At 51.6% G+C, this 18,911-nt stretch overlaps 2 protein-coding genes across 3 annotated transcripts; one reads left to right on the top strand and one right to left on the bottom strand.

The window, feature by feature from the left end:
* Window positions 1–6: 6 nt before the first annotated feature.
* On the bottom strand, window positions 7–2,190 carry NKIRAS2 (NFKB inhibitor interacting Ras like 2). Of its 2 annotated transcripts, XM_058858261.1 has the most exons (4): window positions 2,000–2,190; window positions 1,727–1,804; window positions 1,563–1,629; window positions 7–1,165 (listed from the first exon to the last, which is right to left on the bottom strand). In XM_058858261.1, exons 1-4 carry the CDS (start codon window positions 2,091–2,093, stop codon window positions 1,069–1,071), a joined length of 336 nt encoding a protein of 111 aa, XP_058714244.1. In that variant the 5' UTR covers window positions 2,094–2,190; the 3' UTR covers window positions 7–1,068. The 2 variants fall into 2 exon arrangements, with proteins under 2 accessions (XP_058714244.1, XP_058714243.1); XM_058858260.1 differs by having other exon boundaries at window positions 1,563–1,804; window positions 2,000–2,164.
* A 195-nt stretch (window positions 2,191–2,385) lies between these two features.
* DNAJC7 (DnaJ heat shock protein family (Hsp40) member C7) lies at window positions 2,386–18,204 on the top strand. Its single transcript, XM_058858253.1, has 14 exons — window positions 2,386–2,518; window positions 10,007–10,095; window positions 10,339–10,463; window positions 10,550–10,663; window positions 10,982–11,056; window positions 12,528–12,646; window positions 12,983–13,136; window positions 13,873–14,037; window positions 15,009–15,100; window positions 16,139–16,212; window positions 16,557–16,703; window positions 16,902–17,054; window positions 17,532–17,594; window positions 17,910–18,204. The coding sequence occupies exons 1-14, from the start codon at window positions 2,424–2,426 to the stop codon at window positions 17,945–17,947; spliced, it is 1,503 nt and encodes a 500-aa protein (XP_058714236.1). The 5' UTR covers window positions 2,386–2,423; the 3' UTR covers window positions 17,948–18,204.
* Window positions 18,205–18,911: the final 707 nt, after the last annotated feature.

The raw sequence follows: 18,911 nt of genomic DNA, 5'->3' as shown, positions 1-18,911 counted from the left end.
AAAATATTTTGATAACCGAATCTCGTCGCTTTATTGTGTTACTCAGTAAATAAAAGGAACAAGTATAAACACATTGGAGTTTTTCATCAGTTCTTTTCCTACATCCAGATTACCTGAAGGGAACAAGAGTTACTGAGTAGGACTGGGACACCTGTGCCTTGTCTTATGCTGAGAGGAGGCAGCATTGTGACAGGTGGGCAGTGAGAGCTGCCATAGCCCAAAGCATCAGGGGTGTGCAGTGTAAGTATAGTCCCAGCTCCTCCAAGGATCTAGGCAGGCAGGTTAAGCACAACCCCATCTCCTCCAAGCTCGTGGCTGAGTCTGCACTCAGGAAGAGGAGGGCTGGAATGATGTATTTGGGCACCCTGCCCTCAAGAACAGCACCTGCCCTGCTCTAGGCATTCCCTGGGGCAGCATGTCTGGATATTTCAGTGCATAAAGGAGCAGTGAACACTGCCAGAGTAAGGGACAACCTGCCAGGGAGCAGCACAGAGCCAGCTGGGGCAGTGCAAGGACAGCTGCTTGGCTGGAGGCAGGGCCAGCAAACAGGCTCTGCCCACATGTTATCAGGAAACAGAAAAAGAGGGAGTTGTTCCCTCCAGATGTGGAGCTGATCCCAACGTTCCAGCTAGCCAGTGCTGTGCCTCTGTTCCACTCTCCCAGCCTGCACCTGAGAGCAGAGGGGGTCACTGAGTGAGCTTCCTATAGCACCTCTGACCACTGCAGGGGCTGGGCAGAGAGAGGAGTGGCTCCTGTCCTACTGCCTCCCTCATCTGCCAGGAGCATTCCTAGCCCTGGGATGATTGTTCCTCCTGCCACCTGCTTCCCACAGGCTCTGTGACACCAGACAGGACTCAGCAGGAGGTGTGTGCGAGGGAAGCAGGAAGGTGAGGAAGAGGAGGCGGCAGTGGAAGGGGAAGCAGGCTCAGCCATCCATGGATCCGCTGCCCTTGTTCTTGCGGCTCAGGGGAAATGCAGACTTGCTCTGTGGCTGTGTCATCTTGCTGGCCAGGTAGATGAAGGGCTCGATCAGCGTGCGCCGGTCAGCCACAGACACCTCCCACAGCTTCACCTTCTCGCCCTTGGCCCAGTGCTGGGCTGCGTCATGGTCCACCCGGCGCTGCTCCTGCAGGTCACACTTGTTGCCCAAAACCACAATGGTGACCTGTTCCAAAAGGGGGAGAAGGGCCCCTGATGACCAACCACGGAGCTGCAGGGCTGGCTGGCTCCACCATGGAGACCCTCAGTGGTGGGCCTGGCCCTGCCATTGATTCCCCATTCATGTCAAGGCCTTTAGAAACCAAACGATCTCAGCACTCCCTTCCCCTCCTGCCGAGGTCTGTGTATCCCAAACCAGCCCCAAAGTGGAAGGAGCTTTTGAGCACCTGTATGCTCAAAGAGCATCCCAGGAGACCACCTGTTACTGCTGGGAGTCTCACAGATCAGGGACCCATGGGATCAGGGACCCAGCGGCATGTTGTGACAAGCTGGATAAAACAAAGGTGAGAACCTGCCCCAGGGGAGCAGATCCCACTGGCAGCCCCTTCTCCAGGGGGACTCACCTCCTTCTTGTCCTTGGACTTGTCGATCTCCTTCTTGAGCAGCTCGACACGCTTGAAGGACTCCTTGCTGTCGGTGCTGTAGACCAGCACGTAGCCGTCGGTGCAGGAGAAGCAGTGCTTGGGCAGCTCCAGCCCGTCGCGCAGCCCCCGCGTGTCGTAGAAGCGGACCTGCTCCCGCACACCGCGGTCCGTCTCGATGGAGCCCACGTAAATGTCCTCCTGGGTCTCGATCATCTCCGAGCCTGGCGGGGAGGGCAGGAGCCCCGTGGGAACCCAGCCCGGGGAGCTGTCCCGCCGTGCCCTCCCCGCCCGCGGCCGCTGTGTTTGGGGGTGACCGGGGACAGCCCTGCCCGGGGCATCCCCACAGCCAGCACTGCCCAGGGCCGGAGCTGCCCGCTACACCCGGGGTCGCCGCTTCCCGGGGAAGCCGCGCTTACCGACCACATGGTTCCCGTACAGCAGCTGCTCCAGGATGGAGGTTTTCCCGACCGAGGCCTGCCCGCACACCACCACCTTGCAGCTCTTGCCCATCCCGCCGCACCGGGGCGGGCGCGGCCGAGCCTCACCGGCGGCGCGGGCGGGGCGCGGCGGCACCACAGCGCCCCCCTGTGGGCGGGCGGACCGCGAGACGCGGCGCTGCCATGCGCATGAAGGGGGCGTGGTCTGCTTAAGCCACGCCCACCTCCCGGTCAAGTCCCGCCCATCTCCCGGTCCCGGCCCCGCCCGATGCCGCCGCCGGGCCCCTCCGCGGGCTCCCCCTGCCGGTCTGCCCCCGCCCCGCCCCACCGGCGGAGGCTCCGCCCGTTCCGGCGCTCGCCCCGCCCCGCCCCGCCTCGGTCCGGCCCAGCCCCGCGCGGTAAGATGGCGGCGGCGGCGGCGGCCGAGGCCGAGTGCGATGTGGTCATGGCGGCGCCCGACGGGCCCGGCGATACCGACAGCGACGAGGAGGCGCGCAGGTAGAGCGGCGGCCCGGGCGGGGAGAGGGCGGCCCCTGTCCCTCCCGGTGGGCGGGCCGCGGCCCGGCGAGGTTGCGAGTGCCGCAGGGCCCGGGGCCGCGGTGCATGGCGGCCGCAGGTGCTCGGCAGGGCCGGGAGCGCGCCCGGGGACTCCGCTCGCTCCTTGCCCGGGCGGACCCCGCGGGCAAAGTCCTCTGTCCCGGCCGGCCGGGAGCGGCGGCGCCCCGGGGCTCACCTGGCGGGCGGTGACAGCCGCGGGCCGCGGGCGGCGGGGCCCGGGAGCTGCTGGCTTTGCGATGCGGTGCCGGTGTGTCCCAGTGAGCTCCCGCGGCCTCCGTGTGCACCGGGATCTGAGCATCCACCCGTTACCGGGGTGTCCCAGAAATGCAGTTCACAGCCTGTGTCCCGAGGCCGCACACCCTCACCGGTGTCCGGGGAGCGCGTCCTCCCCCGCGCTGGGGAGGGAAGGATTAAACTCGTGGGAAGAGGAGGCTCCAAACTCCTGAGCCCTTTGCTGCTTCGTCACCCCATTGCCCTGGTTCCTGGTCCCTTTGAAACCTGCCCACAGTGGGTTTCACTCTGTCCTGCCTTGCTGTGGATAACGGGAAAAACGCCTTGTGCAGAGCCCTGCTCCGGGAATGCTCCATCATCCAGGAGCTCCCGATGTGTCTGTGCCCTGCTCTGGTGCACCCTGCCCGGGGGAGCTGCCAGTGTCACCTGAGGCAGGGCAGGGTGGGATCCCCACCTTTCCCACAGGTTATCCCCTCAGGAGTGAGTGAGCTGGAGCGCTGTGGCCAGAGAGGGGGGAAAAGTCCCTCTCCAGGAAACTCCACTGGTTTTCCATAGTGGGAGGTGCTGGGTTCATCTCTCAGGGAGCTGGAAGGGAGGAGCTGTTCCTGCCAGAGGTGAGGCATTTGCTCTGGAAGATGATTCAGTGGAATGAAGAAGAGGAAACAAAACCAAAAGCGGCCTCTGAGGAATGGTGGTTTCAGACTCCCATGGATGGCTCAAGGGATTGTATGGAACTGAGGCCCAAGGAGCGGCTCCCTCGGGAGGTCCTGCTGAGCAAGAAGGGAGGAGCTGCTGAGGAGGCACTTGGAGCTCACAGAGCACTGGGATCGCCCAGCCTGTGAGGCTGGGACAGGCCTGTGTGGGCACATCACTCCTGCCCCCTGGGCAGGCAAATCGTGGTGTTTGAAATGGGAGAAATTCACAGAGGTAAAACCTGGCTGAAGGCACAGGTGTCTGCAAGGAGTGACCTCCAGCTCTTTTCTTCTTTCCTGAAGCTGTGCCCTTCGAAGCTTTCATTAGGTGTCTTTACAATGTTTCCTTTTCACGTTCTTCTGGGGATGTTGCACCTTTCCCTTGCTAAAATGAACCCACACTGGTAGGAGCTGATTCCTTGGTGTTGCTCTGGAGGAGCCAGCCCTGCACACCCCGATTTCTTCGCAGTTCTGTGCATTAACCTCTTCCTTACCCCAGCCCGTCCTGTTTCACTGCGGTAGCTCAGTTGCTCTCGTGGAAATCAGAGCAATAATTGCTGTATTGGGGAGTGGAGTTGGAGCCTCAGAAAGTGTCAGATGTTTGTGAAAGATCCAGGACCAGGCAAGAGCTGGGTGAGCTCTGCATGGGACACACTGATTTGGTGCAGCCTTTGGGATGTATCTGTGCTCCCTTCTGTAAAAATCAGCAAAAATAAGGGAAAACTTTTTCAGCATCCTTAGCAAACAACAGTTCTATGTTCTGTTGTTTCCATTTAGGGATTACATACACATGGATACTTTGCTCAAGGACTCACCTTTGTCCAAATGCACGATTCTGTTCTCTGCGGCTTAATAAAACTGGAAAGTTAGAAAACAAGCAAAAGGGGAAATCTGCATTTCAGAATGGCTGTAACTAATGCTCTGAAGCAGCTGCAGACATGCCAGAGGGCTCCCAGGGTGTCCAGAGCACAGGAATGGAGTGTGGTCACAGGATAATTATTGTCTGCTGCTGCCTCATGGCTTGTTGGGGTCCTGGCAGAAAGTGTTGATGTAATTGTGTTAATTTTATCTGTTGGTGCAGCAGCACGGAGCAGCTGATGAACAGGACTCGGCCGCCCCTAAAAACTCACTTGTTTCTTCATTAATTTTAAAGGTTTCTCAGCCATGGGAACAGTTTTTCCCTGCTCCCAGCTGCTTTATGAGCTTGGGCCCCTGGAGCTTTGCCAGGGAGAATTTCCTTGTCATCTTCCTGGCACCTCAGGGTTTTGGCTCCTGTGCGTGCTCCAGGCTGGATCTTTCTCCTCCTTCTTCAGCATTGGAGCATGTGGAAGCCTCTTAAAAAGAAATACATGTAGCTGTTGGGAAAATACCGTCAGGAGATTGCAGAGCCCCTGCTGCAGGCTTGGGATGCGTTGGTGCCTCTGCAGGGCATCGACGTTTCCCACAGCAAAGTGACGAGCATGGAGTGGCCCACACAGAGTCCCAGAGGTTGTGGGCCTGGCCAGGCTGTGGTCACTGCTCAGGTCTGCAGGTGTTACCTGGAGGTTGTCAGGTGTTGGTGAGCACCAAGAGGCTTTTCCAGTGCTTCTCAGTGAGGCTCCTCCAGAATAGATGTCATTTCTCACCAGCTTTCTGCTTTTCCAGCACTGGCAGGAGGGTTGAGCCATCTGAGGGGTACCCAGTCATTCTGGGATAACCTGGAGAAGGCTCTGCTATTCCAGTTCTGCCTGTAAATGGGCACTTGGGTTTCCCAGGTGATAAACCATCCCATTTTACTCATCTGGAATTTTTTTATGATCTTATGATCATACCAGAAGCAGCAGAAGGTACTTGTGTAGTTGTTTGCTTCCCCATGCATCTCCAGGGTACTTGAATATCTAACTTAGGCAGTTGATTTATCCAGTAGGAAAAGGTGACCCATACCTACAGTTTCAGCCTATTTCTTTAACATGAAATGTGCTTTTTTGAGGTGAATCATAATGTAGTTGTTTTCCCTTGGAATTCTTAAGCTGTCTGGCTTCCTTCATTCAAAACAAATTGCTTCCTTCAAAAAAGCACTCTCAGGCTGATTCTAGACCCTTCCATAGGTTTTCACAAAAGTTACGTTGTGGACCTGCCAGGCGTGATGGGGCCATTGCTGGGAATTAGGTTAATTCCAAGCTCTGGGAATTACATAACGGCACAATTAAAGCTGGGGCTCGGCTGCTGTTCTCACTCATGGCTGCAGGGAAGGTTTGGGTCGGTTCTTGGATTTCTTGTGGCATATTTTGGTTCTTGTGGCTCTTTTGGTCCTCTGAGTTTGCCCTCAGGTATGAGGAATGTTCTGAGGGTTTGAGCACCTTTTGGGTTCAGGTTCAGCTCTGCTCTTGGAGATGCTCGAGGCAGCCCGTTGTTATGTTTCTGCAGGAGAGTCCTTTGCCCATTGGTGGAGATTTCTGCGTGTCCAGGCTCGGATTTCCCGGGCTGGGGGCTGCGTTGAGTCTCTGCCATGGTGTGTGTGCTGCCCACGGAGCCAAGCCGCCGGGAACGCGTTGGGGGGAGCTGATGTGCCAGGAAACAGCTCTGCTCTGCCCTCGGCGTGCCAGCACTGCCCAGCCAGGGCACAGCAGCGTGTTACACACACTGTGTGCCACCACTGCCCTGGGGAGCCTGTCCCAGTGCCCAGACACCCTCTGGGGAAAGCACCTCTTCCTAATATCCAACCTAACCCTCCCTCAGCCAGCTCCAGCCATTCCCTGGCCACCAAAGAGCTCAGTGCTTGCCCCTCTGCAGCCCCTCATGAAGAAGTTGTAAATATAAATCCTAAATCCTCACTCAGTGTCAAACCTTACCTGAGGTCTCTGAAGTGCATCCTGTGTACCTTTGTGACACATGGAGTGCTTTGTTTCTCTTCCAAGTCCTGAAAGAAGGGAGGGGAGAGTTGTGTGTCCAGGGGCAAACATGATGGCTAATTTTAAGCTCTAGACATCTGCCTGCTGTAAACTGAATTGAGATCACCCAACTTATTTTACCCCAGTGGCTGAGTCACATCTGACAGCTGAGAATCTGGGTGGGATTTCACCCCCAAAAATGCCTGATAAAGGCACCATATCCTATTAAAGAAAAAGCCTCTGCAAGAACTGCACAAAATTGGCAGGTATGTTGCTTTTGCCAGAGCCTAACAGGAAAGATTGCTTGGTCAGGACAGGATTTTGGAGCCTTTCTTAAATCCTGGCTATTTTAGGGTTTTGCCACCATTTCATAACAGAGGCAGGCAGTGAAGTGGGAGTGAGGGTCAGGAGAGCTGGGAGACAGTGACTCTGCCACCTGCTTAGGTGCTGGATTTCTGTCACTGGTGGTATTGTTGTGGCACATCCCTACCCAGGGGCTGTGCCAGCACACCTGGACCGAGAGCTGCTGGGTTACAAATCCCTAAAGGTTCCCATGACAGAAAATCAGGTGTCTGCAGGAGTCTCATTGGGAGCTGGAGTGGGAGGTGGAAGCCACGATCGGCACTCGAGCGGGGGCAGCGTGTGGAAGCTCTGAGGAGGAGGCAGGAGTTGTTAGGCAAGCGTGGGATTGTGTCAGTGTGTGCAGGATGGCTTCTCCAAGAGCTGCTGTGCTGGAATGAGGAGGGGCTGAGCTTTCACAGGGCACGGGGAGGAGAAGGAGCCTTGTGCTGCTTCCTCTCTCCCCAGGCAGGCAGCGAGCTCCATCCTCAGAGCTTGAGTGTGCGAGGGAGTGTCAGTGCATGCAGCTGCTGCTTGTCTTCCTGGGCCTCAAGCTTTGCCAGAAGAGGCTCAGGTTGGATGTCAGGTGGAATTTCTTTGCAGGAAGAGTTGTCAGGCATTGCCCAGAGAGCAGTTGGAGTCCCCATCCCTGGAGATGTTGGAGGAATGAATGGACATTGCACTCAGTGCTCTGGTCCGGTTGACGAGGTGGTGATCGATCACAGGTTGGGCTCAAAGACCTCGGAGGTTTTTTCCAACCCACAGTTCAGTGCTGGCAGGTTCTCTGGGGTGACTGGGACAAAAGTATTTCAAGTATTAGAGATGCTGAGAAATACCATAAAAGAGAAAAAAAATAATTGCCTCGCTCACAAGGAGAATCACTCCCACCAGCCCCTCCTGTGCCTGTGGTGCATGTGAGTGATGAAAGACAAGCTTCTTACCCAGCTCCTTGGTGCAGCTCTTCTCCATTTCTGTGTCCAGCATGGAGCAGCCCCACGAAGACACAGACTGTCACAAAGACACCCATTCAGCTGGGGGCGTATTTTTAGCAAAGCACGATTCTTCTTCAGTGTCAAAAGTAGCAAGTGGGGAGTGCAGGCCCCAGCAGCGCAGGAGGCAGAATGAGCTCATTCAGACCACAGCATCTGTTGGGGTGAAACAATCCCCAGTGAGATCAGGGGCTGCAGTTCTCCTTGTTGGAGCCAGAGCCGTGGTAAACAAGGGCTGTGTGCTCTGTGTGTCATCAGGGCACAACAGGGCAGAGCTGCTCCTGTCCTGCTGCTGGAGCTCCAGCCCAGCCTGACAGCTCCAGCAGGTCCTTTGCCTTCATGCTGTGGAGGTGATTTGCTTTCACAATTTTCATTGTTAAGCCTTAGGCCATGTGAGCAGCAGGAATACCTGTGCTCTTCTTTCTGCCAGTGTCACCCGAGGCACTGTGGCTTGTTGATACATTGATCTGTATTAAAATGCTTAAAAGGAAGACAGACCAATAAAAAAGAGTAGAAAACATTAATCCTTGTGTGTGGGGGTGTTTCTCTGGTACCTCAAAGTCGCTTTCTGAAAATTGGTTTTGCTGGGGTTATGTTTTCTTTCTCCTATTTTCCCAGCACTTCCCAGCAATTTGTGGCAGATGGGATGCTCTGGCAGCCAGCTTTTAGCTGTGTCTGTTAGGTGGTAATTCTCAGGACAGGACAGGTAAAATGGCTCAAAGATTTATGACTCGGCCCATTGTGCTGAACAGGTTGTGGTGGTGGCTCAGGTGGGTTCTGCCATTAGAACTGTTCACCGGTTTCTTTAGACAACAGAGACCTGAGGGAAGGAACTTAAAATCTGTGATTACAGAAACAAGAGAACAGTGAAACTCTTTACTGCCCAGGTTCCAAAAGTGCAGAAGTGCTGAGTACTTTTTCCACTGTATTTGGATATTTGATCTGTAATATTCCAAAAAGATGGTTGTGTTTGGAAACTTTAATTTAATTTAAACTTTAATTTGGAAATTTTAATCATGGAGAGTTTGCATCCTGATGCTTGTGGTATGGCTCCATCTCACAGGCATATCTTTGTTGCACATCTGGGAGGGTGCAGAACTCCTGGGACTCTGGTGGGTTCTGGCTCCTGAGGAAAAGCCAGGCTGCAGCACCTGCCTCAGGTGTGATACTGGGAGTGGCAGAGGAGGGATGGCAGTTCCCCTCTCCAAAGGGCAAATTCATCATTTTCTGGAGCAGGGGTGGGAGGAGCTGACCTGGGAGCCAGGACAAGGCCCTAGGGGAGCAGTGGTGTGTTCTACCCCTTGCTCTGCCACAGTTCTTACCCATCTCATCCCAGGGTTTAACTCCTGCAGGGCTGTGGCTGGACTTAGCTGGGGTGTAGCCTACAGAAAAACTTAAAACTGAAAGTGGAGAGCACACTTCCCAGCTCCCAGTGTCCATTGTTCTGCCAGCTGGGAAATGTTCGATGGCTCAGTGAAAACAACCCCTGCATGAGGTGGTTGTGTGGGAACGGCCAATGGCAGCCTGAGCAAGGCTGAAAACATGGGAATTTATTCCAACACAATTCCCTTTGTTCTCTCCCAGGTCAGCCTGCTGAGCACTGCTCACATTCACTGTTCCATCACCGTGATGTGCCCTCCCTCTTGCCCTGTGCAGGTGAAAGGCTGAAGGGAGATGAGGGAAGAGAAGGGGCTTGGTTTCCCTCAGGGGAAGCTTTGCTTTCGAGAGTTTAAGGGAAGCTGCTTTAAACCATATGTTGTGTGTTTTTAAATGTCCCAAACTGTCTCTGCAAATGCTTGCTCTTGAGTGTGAGGACTATTTCTAGACCTGTTGCCAAGGCAGTGCCAGGCTTCTGTTGCAGGCTTGTACCCATATTTCTCTTTGATTTAGCTGTCTTTTGAATGTGGAAATTGTTCTTGGCTCTGGTTCGTAAGTATGTGGGACTCCTGAAAGAGCCAGCACTGTCTCTTTTGTTCTGAGGTGCAGCACCTTGCAGGAGGGAGCTGTTGAATGAACTCCATACCAGGGAGTTCTGTTGGACTCTCTGAGGGGACTCAAAGGTGGCTTTAGGCTTCTATTGCATCCATGTAAAATTTGGCCAGGAAATATCCCTGAGTATCCTGGGTAAAGCACTGGAGTATGTGGGAGCCAGCAGGAAATGGGGTGTGCTGAGGGGATCTCACGAGAACCAGCTTAAATTTGGAGCATTAAACAGTTATACTGAGGTTGCTTGGGAATCAAATGCTTGTCATGGTCACAGTCTGGTGTTCAGTCCTTCTGAAAATGTGGTGTTTTGCTTCCTTTCAGAGAAGCAGAAGCATTCAAGGAGCAGGGAAATGCCTACTATGCCAAGAAAGATTACAACGAAGCGTTCAACTACTACACAAAAGCCATAGGTGAGAACAGCTGATAATATCAATCTTTGCTGAATGCCATGTCTAAAATTGGAGCTGGTTGCTGATTTCAAACACACCAATGGGGTTTCTCATACCACTTGCTGAATGAAAACCTCTTGCCTGCTTTAATTACCTTGGGAAATGTCACCAGATCGATAATGCCAGTCAGGGCCAATGTTGTGAAGTGCTGCAAGTTGTGCAGCTGCTGTGTGACGCTGATAGTGAGTCTTGCATTGTCTCCAGATACATGTCCCAATAATGCCAGTTATTATGGGAACAGAGCTGCCACGCTCATGATGTTGGGGAGGTTCCGAGAAGCACTGGAGGATGCTCAGCAGTCAGTCAGGTTGGACGACAGCTTTGTACGGGTACGTGGAGACCTTCAGGCACCTCCTTCAGTCCCTTGTTTGCAGCTGTTACAGCTCTTGCAAATCCCTTTTACCTGTGTTCCCAGGGCCATCTCCGGGAAGGGAAGTGTCACCTTTCCCTAGGGAATGCCATGGCTGCTAGCCGCTGCTTTCAACGAGTTTTAGAACTGGATCATAAGAATACCCAGGCACAACAGGAGGTAAGAGGATGTTCACATTTAACTGTCCCCAGTAGATGCTGAGGAGGCTGAGCTGGCCAAAGGAGAAATGGAGAGTAGTGTAAGGCAGCTGCCACTGTTGTGTCTCTCTCACAGGGTACATTTTCCTGGACTCCCAGTTCGGTTACTTTATTTCAAGCTGATTTTAATGCTGGCAAAAGTATTCATGTCATCTGCACTATTGATCCATGGTCTGCAGTAGTTTTGGCTCTGCCATTCAGGGATTGGCTGTTCAAATGCTGCTTGGTGGCATTTCAAAGCAGAGACTGTCCTGCAGCACTTGTGTGTTCTGTCTTTCAGCTGAAGAATGCCACGACTGTGCTTGAGTATGAAAAAATAGCTGAAGTGGATTTTGAGAAACGGGATTTCAGGAAGGTGAGATTAACTTGTTTAGTGTGGTCTTATATAAGAGCTGGTGTGTTTGACATGGCCCAGGCAGGTGTGTGGCTGGTTTCCTTGTTTGGGAGGTGCTGTGCCACATCTGTTGGAGCAGGGCTGGCTGGTGAATTGTGCCAGCTCTGAAAGTGGCAGAGCTCATGCTCCCTGAGCACTGACCAAATGACAAGTGAGGAGGTGACTGGCTCAGGCCAACCCTCTGTCACTGTTTGCTTTGCAGGGTGAGTGCAGTCATGATTGAGCTGTTTGAGGCAGATTTTGTCAGCAGCAGCATTTGATCACACTTTGCTCCTGAAATGCATATCCAGAATTCTTCTTTCTCAGCTCTTTGAAATAAAAAGCAGACTGTGTGCCAGTGAGGGTCGTACAAGGAGGAATGCAGATCTGCATGGGGCATTCTCCTTACAACTTCCAAATCTTTCTTCTCAAGGATTGTAACAGGATGCAGCTGGTACTGACCTGATAGAACAAGAAATGACAGCATGAAATCTGAAAGGCACCAAGCACTTCTCATGCAACTGCTTCTGTGCAGTGGATGTATGTAAGCCTCAGATTTATCCCAGAAAGGAGATTGTCTGGTACATTGAGCTCATTGTTCAGGTCACTCTTAGGCTAAACTCAAGATTTTGGAAGGGTAAATCCCAGCTTTGTATCACCTGTTTCTGAGGAGCAAATGGGATGTGTGATCAATCTGAATTTCCTGTGTAGGAATTGCCCTGCCTGTACTGCACGTCCTGGGCATCTGCATCTGTCCCTCACTTCCCCAGTCCCACTTCGCTGGGGAGGCCAACATGAAACGTGATCTTTGTTTCTGGAGAGCTGCTCCTGCCTCACCCAGGAGCCCTTGGCTCTGGAGCACAGTGCTTCCCACAGCAGGGCCCCGTGATGTCACGGGCTGAGGAGCAGATGAACCTTGGGGAACAATGCCCCGTTCTTGCACAGATGTCCCCACCAGAGTGCAGGGATGGAAAAGACCCATTAGCTCACCCTGCCCATGGCTGTCAGGCCAGTGGAAGATCAGCCCTTGCACTGTACTTTTTTGTGTTTTGTCCAGTCCAGACTGTCTCAATCTATTGAATTTCTGTCCCTCCCACATGTCTTTATACCGCAGGAAACAGGGGCAGGATTGTCCTTCTTGGCCCTTTCTTTAGGGCTTACAGTATAGAAGAATTAAAGGGATGAACCTCCTACAGGTGTCCCTTGAGTCTTGTGTAGTGCTCTGTCACAGTAATGCAGCAGATGCCTCAGTCCTTGGCACACAAAGCCCTTTGAAAGGCACAACCTGCATATGAGGAAAATTTTCCAATGAAATCTGTCTCCAGCAGCAGTGGAGGTGGGTGTCTGCACGCTCGCTTTCCTGGTCAAACACACATCTCAAGCGTGGGGCAGCTGTTCAGACCAGGCCCTTGGCTCTTAGCTGTGCTCACGCCTGTGCTTTCTCCCACCCCAGGTTGTGTTTTGCATGGATCGTGCTTTGGAGTTTGCTCCCGCGTGTCACCGGTTCAAAATCCTCAAGGCCGAGTGTTTGGCGCTGCTGGGCCGGTACCCCGAGGCACAGTCTGTGGCCAGGTGAGTGTCTGAGGGCTGGGGAACACCTGTGGGGTGTCCTGCCTGCTGCCTGTGCTGCATGCCTGGAATAAGTGAGGGAATATAAAATACCAATATTCCTTAGTGCGTGTTGTGATGAGGAGGGAGTGTGTGAATTAATGCGCATTTATCTTCCCGGGAAGCTGCATCCAGACCCCATTCACAAGCAGGCTTCTGTTTGAGGAGGCTTCTGGCCTTTTGGCTTACCTGTACCACAGACTTGTTGAAATATCTGAGTACCACAGTGGAGAAAAGCGTTCGTGGAGGTCAGAAGGAAATGGGAATGAGGAGGATTTCCTTCATTGCTGTGTGTTGCAGTGACATCCTACGGATGGACTCGACGAACGCCGACGCGCTGTACGTGCGTGGGCTGTGCCTGTACTACGAGGACTGCATCGAGAAGGCCGTGCAGTTCTTTGTGCAGGCCCTCAGGATGGCTCCTGACCATGAGAAGGCCTGTCTTGCCTGCCGGGTAAGTGGTGGAGATGTGGCTGCAAAATCACCGGGATTTGGCTTTTTTTAAACCCAACCCATAGTTTGGTTCTGCTGGATCAATCCCTTCTCCCTCCCTCACCATTGTCTTTCCCAGACTTCCAGGAGCAGGCAGTGTGTCCAGCCCTTCCCAAAGACAGCTAGTTGCTGCCTCAGATAAAACCAAGCTCCTAGAAACTGTTTCTCAGCAGATTGTGATACTTGGAAGCAGCCTCCCCTTCACTCTGTTCCCTGGTCAGGCAGAGCAGCAATAAAAACAGTTACATTGGTTCTAAAGGAATTCCTGACTTTCAGGTCCAATATCCAGGCCTATACCCTGATTTTCATTTAACACTTCCTTGGTGTTGCTCCTTCCCCTGGTGTGGCTCTTTGATTGACTTTAAATCTGTTCATGTGCTCTCAAAAAGTGAGCTCCCAGTCCTTTTATTTTAATCCATAAATTTACTGCACTGGCATGTTCTCATCTTAAAAAATAGGCAGCCTTTTTCCTGTGGAGGATTCCTGGAACTGGCACTGGCTGTTCCTTGGTGCTTCTCTTGGGGGAAAGGCAAAGTGCTTCCAAATCATTTCAGCTGCTGGAACAAAGCTGTGGCTTGTATCCTGCAGCAATGTCTGAAACCAGATTAGAGCTGTTGTGTCTGAGGACCCTTGTCTGGCAGAACAAGGTGCTTGGTCCCCCTGACCTCATCTCCTTACCCAGCTTTGTTTCCTTTCAGAATGCCAAAGCACTTAAAGCGAAGAAGGAAGACGGGAATAAAGCATTCAAGAAAGGCAACTACAAACTAGCGTATGAACTGTACACAGAGGCACTAGGAATAGACCCAAATAATATCAAAACAAATGCCAAACTCTACTGCAACAGGGGGACGGTTAATTCAAAGGTAAGGCACAGTCACCTGGCAGGTGTCTGTCACCATAACCCCACCATGGCAGTGATAAACTGCAGATCAGTTATTCTGCCAAGCACAGGCCCCCCTGCCTGCTGGGCAGCTGCATCTCTGAGGTCATGGGCAGTGTTTCAGGGTTTTGTGCTTGCACAAGACTTGGATCAGTTCCCAATAGCCAGCAATCAACTCCTGCAGAAACAAAACTCAAATACTTGGGCTGCACAGAGTGGGAGGGAGAGGAGGGACATGCTTTAGCCTTATCTTAGTCAGCAAAAAGCACTCCTGTCTCTCTTTCCTTCCTTCCCAGCGATGAGCAGATTTATTTTCTTGTAAAGCATGTCTTGCTTTGTGTTTTTATGAAAAAAAATAAGACCTAATTTAAAGCCCCATGACTCATTCAGCTTTGCTGTTGAATTTTAGTCCTGCACTATCCAGAGAAACAGCCAGTCATGTGACAGTGCTCCCAATTCCCACCCTGTGTCCTCTGGGCATTTTTGTTCCTCAGCTGTCCCAATGTTGATGCTGCTTTCCCAGACTTTTCCTCTTGGTCAGAGACACAGGCTGTTCCCAAAACCTGGGAAGTGGCCACTTAATGGGTATCTTACACGTCTGTGTCTGAAAACAAACAACACTTCTTCTAAAAAAGATTTCTTTTAAATATTTTTAGGTTTATCTCCCTGCCCAGGAATTAGTTTGGACACAGAATTGGGATTGTTATCAGGAAGGCCCATGGTTTTGAGTGCATTTCTTACACAGAAGAACCACAAAGCACTGGCCAGGCTGCTGATTTTTTGTCCCAGGGAACAAAAGCTCAGTGTTTGGGGGAAATTGGAATAAAAATCCTAGACAGAGACAGAGGAAACAGTGAGACTTTCCCAGATTCTTCACACCTTTCATTTGCCTAAAGTCATGATGCAGAATTTGCTCTCTGTCTGGGGTTCACTCACTTGTGTCTGATGTTGTAGCTTAGGAAACTTGAAGAAGCAATCGACGACTGCACGAACGCAGTGAAGCTGGATGACACATACATCAAAGCCTACCTGAGGAGGGCACAGTGGTGAGTACACCTTGACACCTGAGCAGGTGTGTGGGCAGGAGTGTCCTCCTGGCAGCTCTGAGGGACAGGATCACAAATCTGGAGCTTAACTGAGTAGAAGGGGTGGGGCCATGAATTTATTCCTCTTCCTTTTGCTGCTGAGGAGATGGGGGTAGCTCTCTGTGGCCTCTCCTGCCTGCCTGGATCTGGAACTGCCTCTTGGTAGTGTATTTATAGAATCATTTGGGTTGGAAAAGACATCCAAAATCATTGGCGCCAACCTTCGACCGATTACCATCCTGTCAACTAGACCAGAGCACTGAGTACCACATCCAGTTGTTCCTTGAACATCTCCTGGAATGGTGACTCCCTGAGCAACCAGTTTCAATGCCTAACCACCCTTTCAGTGAGGAAATTCTTCCTCATGTCCGATCTGAACAGGATTTAGGGAGGATTTGTTTTAAATCTGGACTCAGCTTACTGTGTTTATAGAGGTTCTGTCCCAGAGAGCCCCTCTCCTCTCTCTCCATGTCTGCAATTGCAAATTTACAGTGGTTACAAAAGAGATTGAAAAAGACCTCCAAGATCAATCTTTCCCAACCTCCCATCTCTGTAATTGCTAAGTTACAGTGAGTAATGTGTGTGTAAGGCTGACAGACAGACACGTGTCCCTTGGAGGTGCCAGGGTTGTGACTCCTGACCAGCACTGCCAGTGGGAAGCTCTGTGCCAGCTCTGACCCTGCACCAGCTCCCTGGAGCTCAGGCTGCCTGGGATCAGTTCCTGCAGCTGCATATTGGAATGAGCAGGTTGTTAAAGCAGAACTTGTGCTGCCAGAGGAGTTTACAGTGTCCCCTTGGAGCCCAGAGTGTGGGTTCCTCTGCCAGGGTTTCCCACAAGTGTCAGGGCTCCCAGCAGTAGCCCTGTGTGGGCTCCTCTGCGGTCTGATCTGCTGAGTCCTGAGCACTTCTCTTAATCCACATCCACGCAGACAGCCTGTACTGAACCCCTTTTGAAGTTCCTGTGAGGGACACCTTGGCCACCAGTGTTTCTTTCCACAGTTACATGGACACAGAACAATATGAAGATGCTGTAAGAGATTATGAGAAGGTTTATCAGACAGAGAAAACAAAAGGTGAGCACAAGGGCACTCTCTGTGTGTGCACAAGTTTCCCTGAACTGGCAATTTTTTTGTTGTTCCGTTTTCCTCCCACAATATGCTGTAATTTGCAGCCTAATACCCCAGAAGGACAATATGGAGAAGCCCTCAGAGTCACTGAAAATCCCTGTCTCTGGTCTGGTTTCTCTCCAAGCATTGAAAGCTGAAGTAACAATTCAGCTTGTGCCTGAGGCAGTGCAAGGGGTTCAGAATGTCTGGGTTTGATTCTTGTTTTGACTGTCCCCTTGCTTTTTGAGTGGCCTGAAGTGGAAGAGATGGAATAACTCCTCCCCTCTGGTGTTTGTTGTGCTCTTTTCCAGAACACAAGCAGCTCCTAAAGAATGCACAGGTGGAACTGAAAAAGAGCAAACGGAAAGACTACTACAAAATCCTGGGGGTGAACAAAAACGCCTCCGAAGATGAGATCAAGAAGGCTTACAGGAAACGAGCACTTATGCACCATCCAGGTACCCACAGCAGTCCTTATGTGCCCTGTGCAGCATCACTGAGGCACAAATGCATGTGGAAGAGGAAATTTCTGGGAAATAGCAGCTCTGACCCCACAGATCTGGAGCATGTTCTGGGACAGGAGCTTGGGAATGTGTAGCATTATCCATTTGCACTAGAAATTAAAAGCTTTTTCCTGCTTGTTTATGTATCCCCAGACCGACACAGTGGAGCAAGTGCAGAAGTACAGAAGGAGGAGGAGAAGAAATTTAAGGAGGTTGGTGAGGCCTTTACCATCCTGTCAGATCCCAAGAAGAAGGCCCGTTATGACAGTGGGCAGGATTTGGAAGAGGATGGATTAAACATGGGAGGTCAGTGTTCTTTACAATACTCTACCATGGCAGCCTTTACCAGGATCAGACCCTTTAGAGTCTGCCTGATCCCCTAAAGCAAGTCTCCTGTTGGGAATGGGTCCATGAATTGACTGGGTTTGGTCCCTGACACGCTGGGATGACAGGGCTGCACTGAGTGTTCCCAGTTCAGGCTGGAATACTGGTGGGTGTTGTCCTTGGCAATCTGTCACGGGATGTGTTAAATAGTGTAATTGTGAGTCTCTAAATGCTGCTTCTCCAGATCCTTAGGCTGCCCTGTGGCAGACTCTCTCTGGGACAGCTGTTTTACCTGTTTGTGGTCACTGACATGGCCCCAGGTGCTGGGAGCCAGCCCTGTGCCCCCTGCCCAGCCACTCTGAGACACTCTCTGGACCCTCAGTGAGCTGACAGCTCCTGAACTGTGGGAATGTGATGGCTGTTTCACTGCAGCTGATGAATTCCTTCTCTTCCCTGTAGAATTTGATCCAAATAACATCTTCAAGGCCTTCTTCAGCGGGCCAGGGGGCTTCAGCTTCGAAGGTAGGTGAGGTGTTCTCCTCCCAGCCTTGGAATCGTAAGTACGCAGATCCCCCTGGCAGGGCAGCTGGGGCTCCCAGTGGATGTGCTGCTTGAGAAGAGCATTTGCCTGTTGCATAAACCTAAGAGCTTTTTCAAAGTTCTGCCTCCAGTGTCAGCTGGTGGCTGCTTCTGGTTCTTCTGGGTTCCAAAGCCACAGACCCAGGGGCTCCCTGTTCTGGAGCTGTGTGTGGGCTTGGCCATCCATGTGCTGCTTAGGATTGCACTAAACCAATTTGGATTTGAAACGTCCTGATTATCTTCCATTTTCTTTTTCAGCTTCTGGGCCTGGAAATTTCTTTTTCCAGTTTGGCTAAGAAGCAAACAAACACAAATCAAACCACACATACCTGATCTGCTTCTTTTAACCTCGAATACGGACAGCCCCAGACTCCTCCTCCATCACGTCTCGTTGTCCTTAGAGCAGTTTCATTTCTGGGTTGGAGCCTCTGTTTGTGTGTTGTGTGTGTGAAGAGGAAACCAGCTCGGGAGGGGAAGGCTTGTGAATTTTGTTTTACTGTTAACTTTATTAAAAAAAAAAAAAAAAAATAAAGCTTTGAATCTCTTGGTCCCTCCATGCTGGCCCGTGCTTTCAGCTGCTTCTGCCCCTCTGCACAGAGGATTTCCTGGAATCTTCCCAGAATCTCCACATGTGAGAGGGAGAAGGAATTCCTGGTTTGTTCTGGTTGCTTCCAAAGCAGCATGTCCAGGGTTTGGAGTAACTTGTAAGTTATCTTAATCTTTTGGAAATACTGCCAAGGCTCAATCCAGTTTCGTACAATCCCATTTCACCTGCAAGCCTGGCTTCTTGGCTTTTTTTATTTCTTTTGGTTTTTTTTCATGGTTCTCCCAGCAAGGCCCACTTGGGCATTAAACTTCTGTGATAATGTGTGAGCTTACAATTCTGTATCAGAGAAATGCTGCTTAAAGAGCAGCTTATGTGAGAATTCCCTGTGATGCAGCTGGAATTAAGGGCTTTGTGTTCCCAAGATTGTCCTGTTTAAGGGAATATTGAATTTGCTCTGGGCTGAATTCCTTCACTGTACTTTTTTAAATTAATCCACTTGAATATTTTATATTTGTGCTAAACTTGATTTTGTTGAGCTTGATGTGTGATTTCCTGTTACTGATCCATGACATGGGTGAGTCTTTCAATGCCAAGTGAATTCCAGGCAGGGATCATGGGTGGTTTGGGATGTGCAGCGCTGAGCTCCTGGTGTGCAGCAGCTGTGTGTTTACTTAACCTGGTTTTCCCCTGGCAGTGATTTACTCCTCCAAAGC

The sequence above is a fragment of the Poecile atricapillus genome, chromosome 27 (genome assembly GCF_030490865.1).
Source record: "Poecile atricapillus isolate bPoeAtr1 chromosome 27, bPoeAtr1.hap1, whole genome shotgun sequence".
NCBI classification, from domain to species: Eukaryota; Metazoa; Chordata; class Aves; order Passeriformes; family Paridae; genus Poecile; species Poecile atricapillus.
Note: the sequence above shows the minus strand (reverse complement) of the source record. Positions and strands in the feature narration are given on the sequence as shown.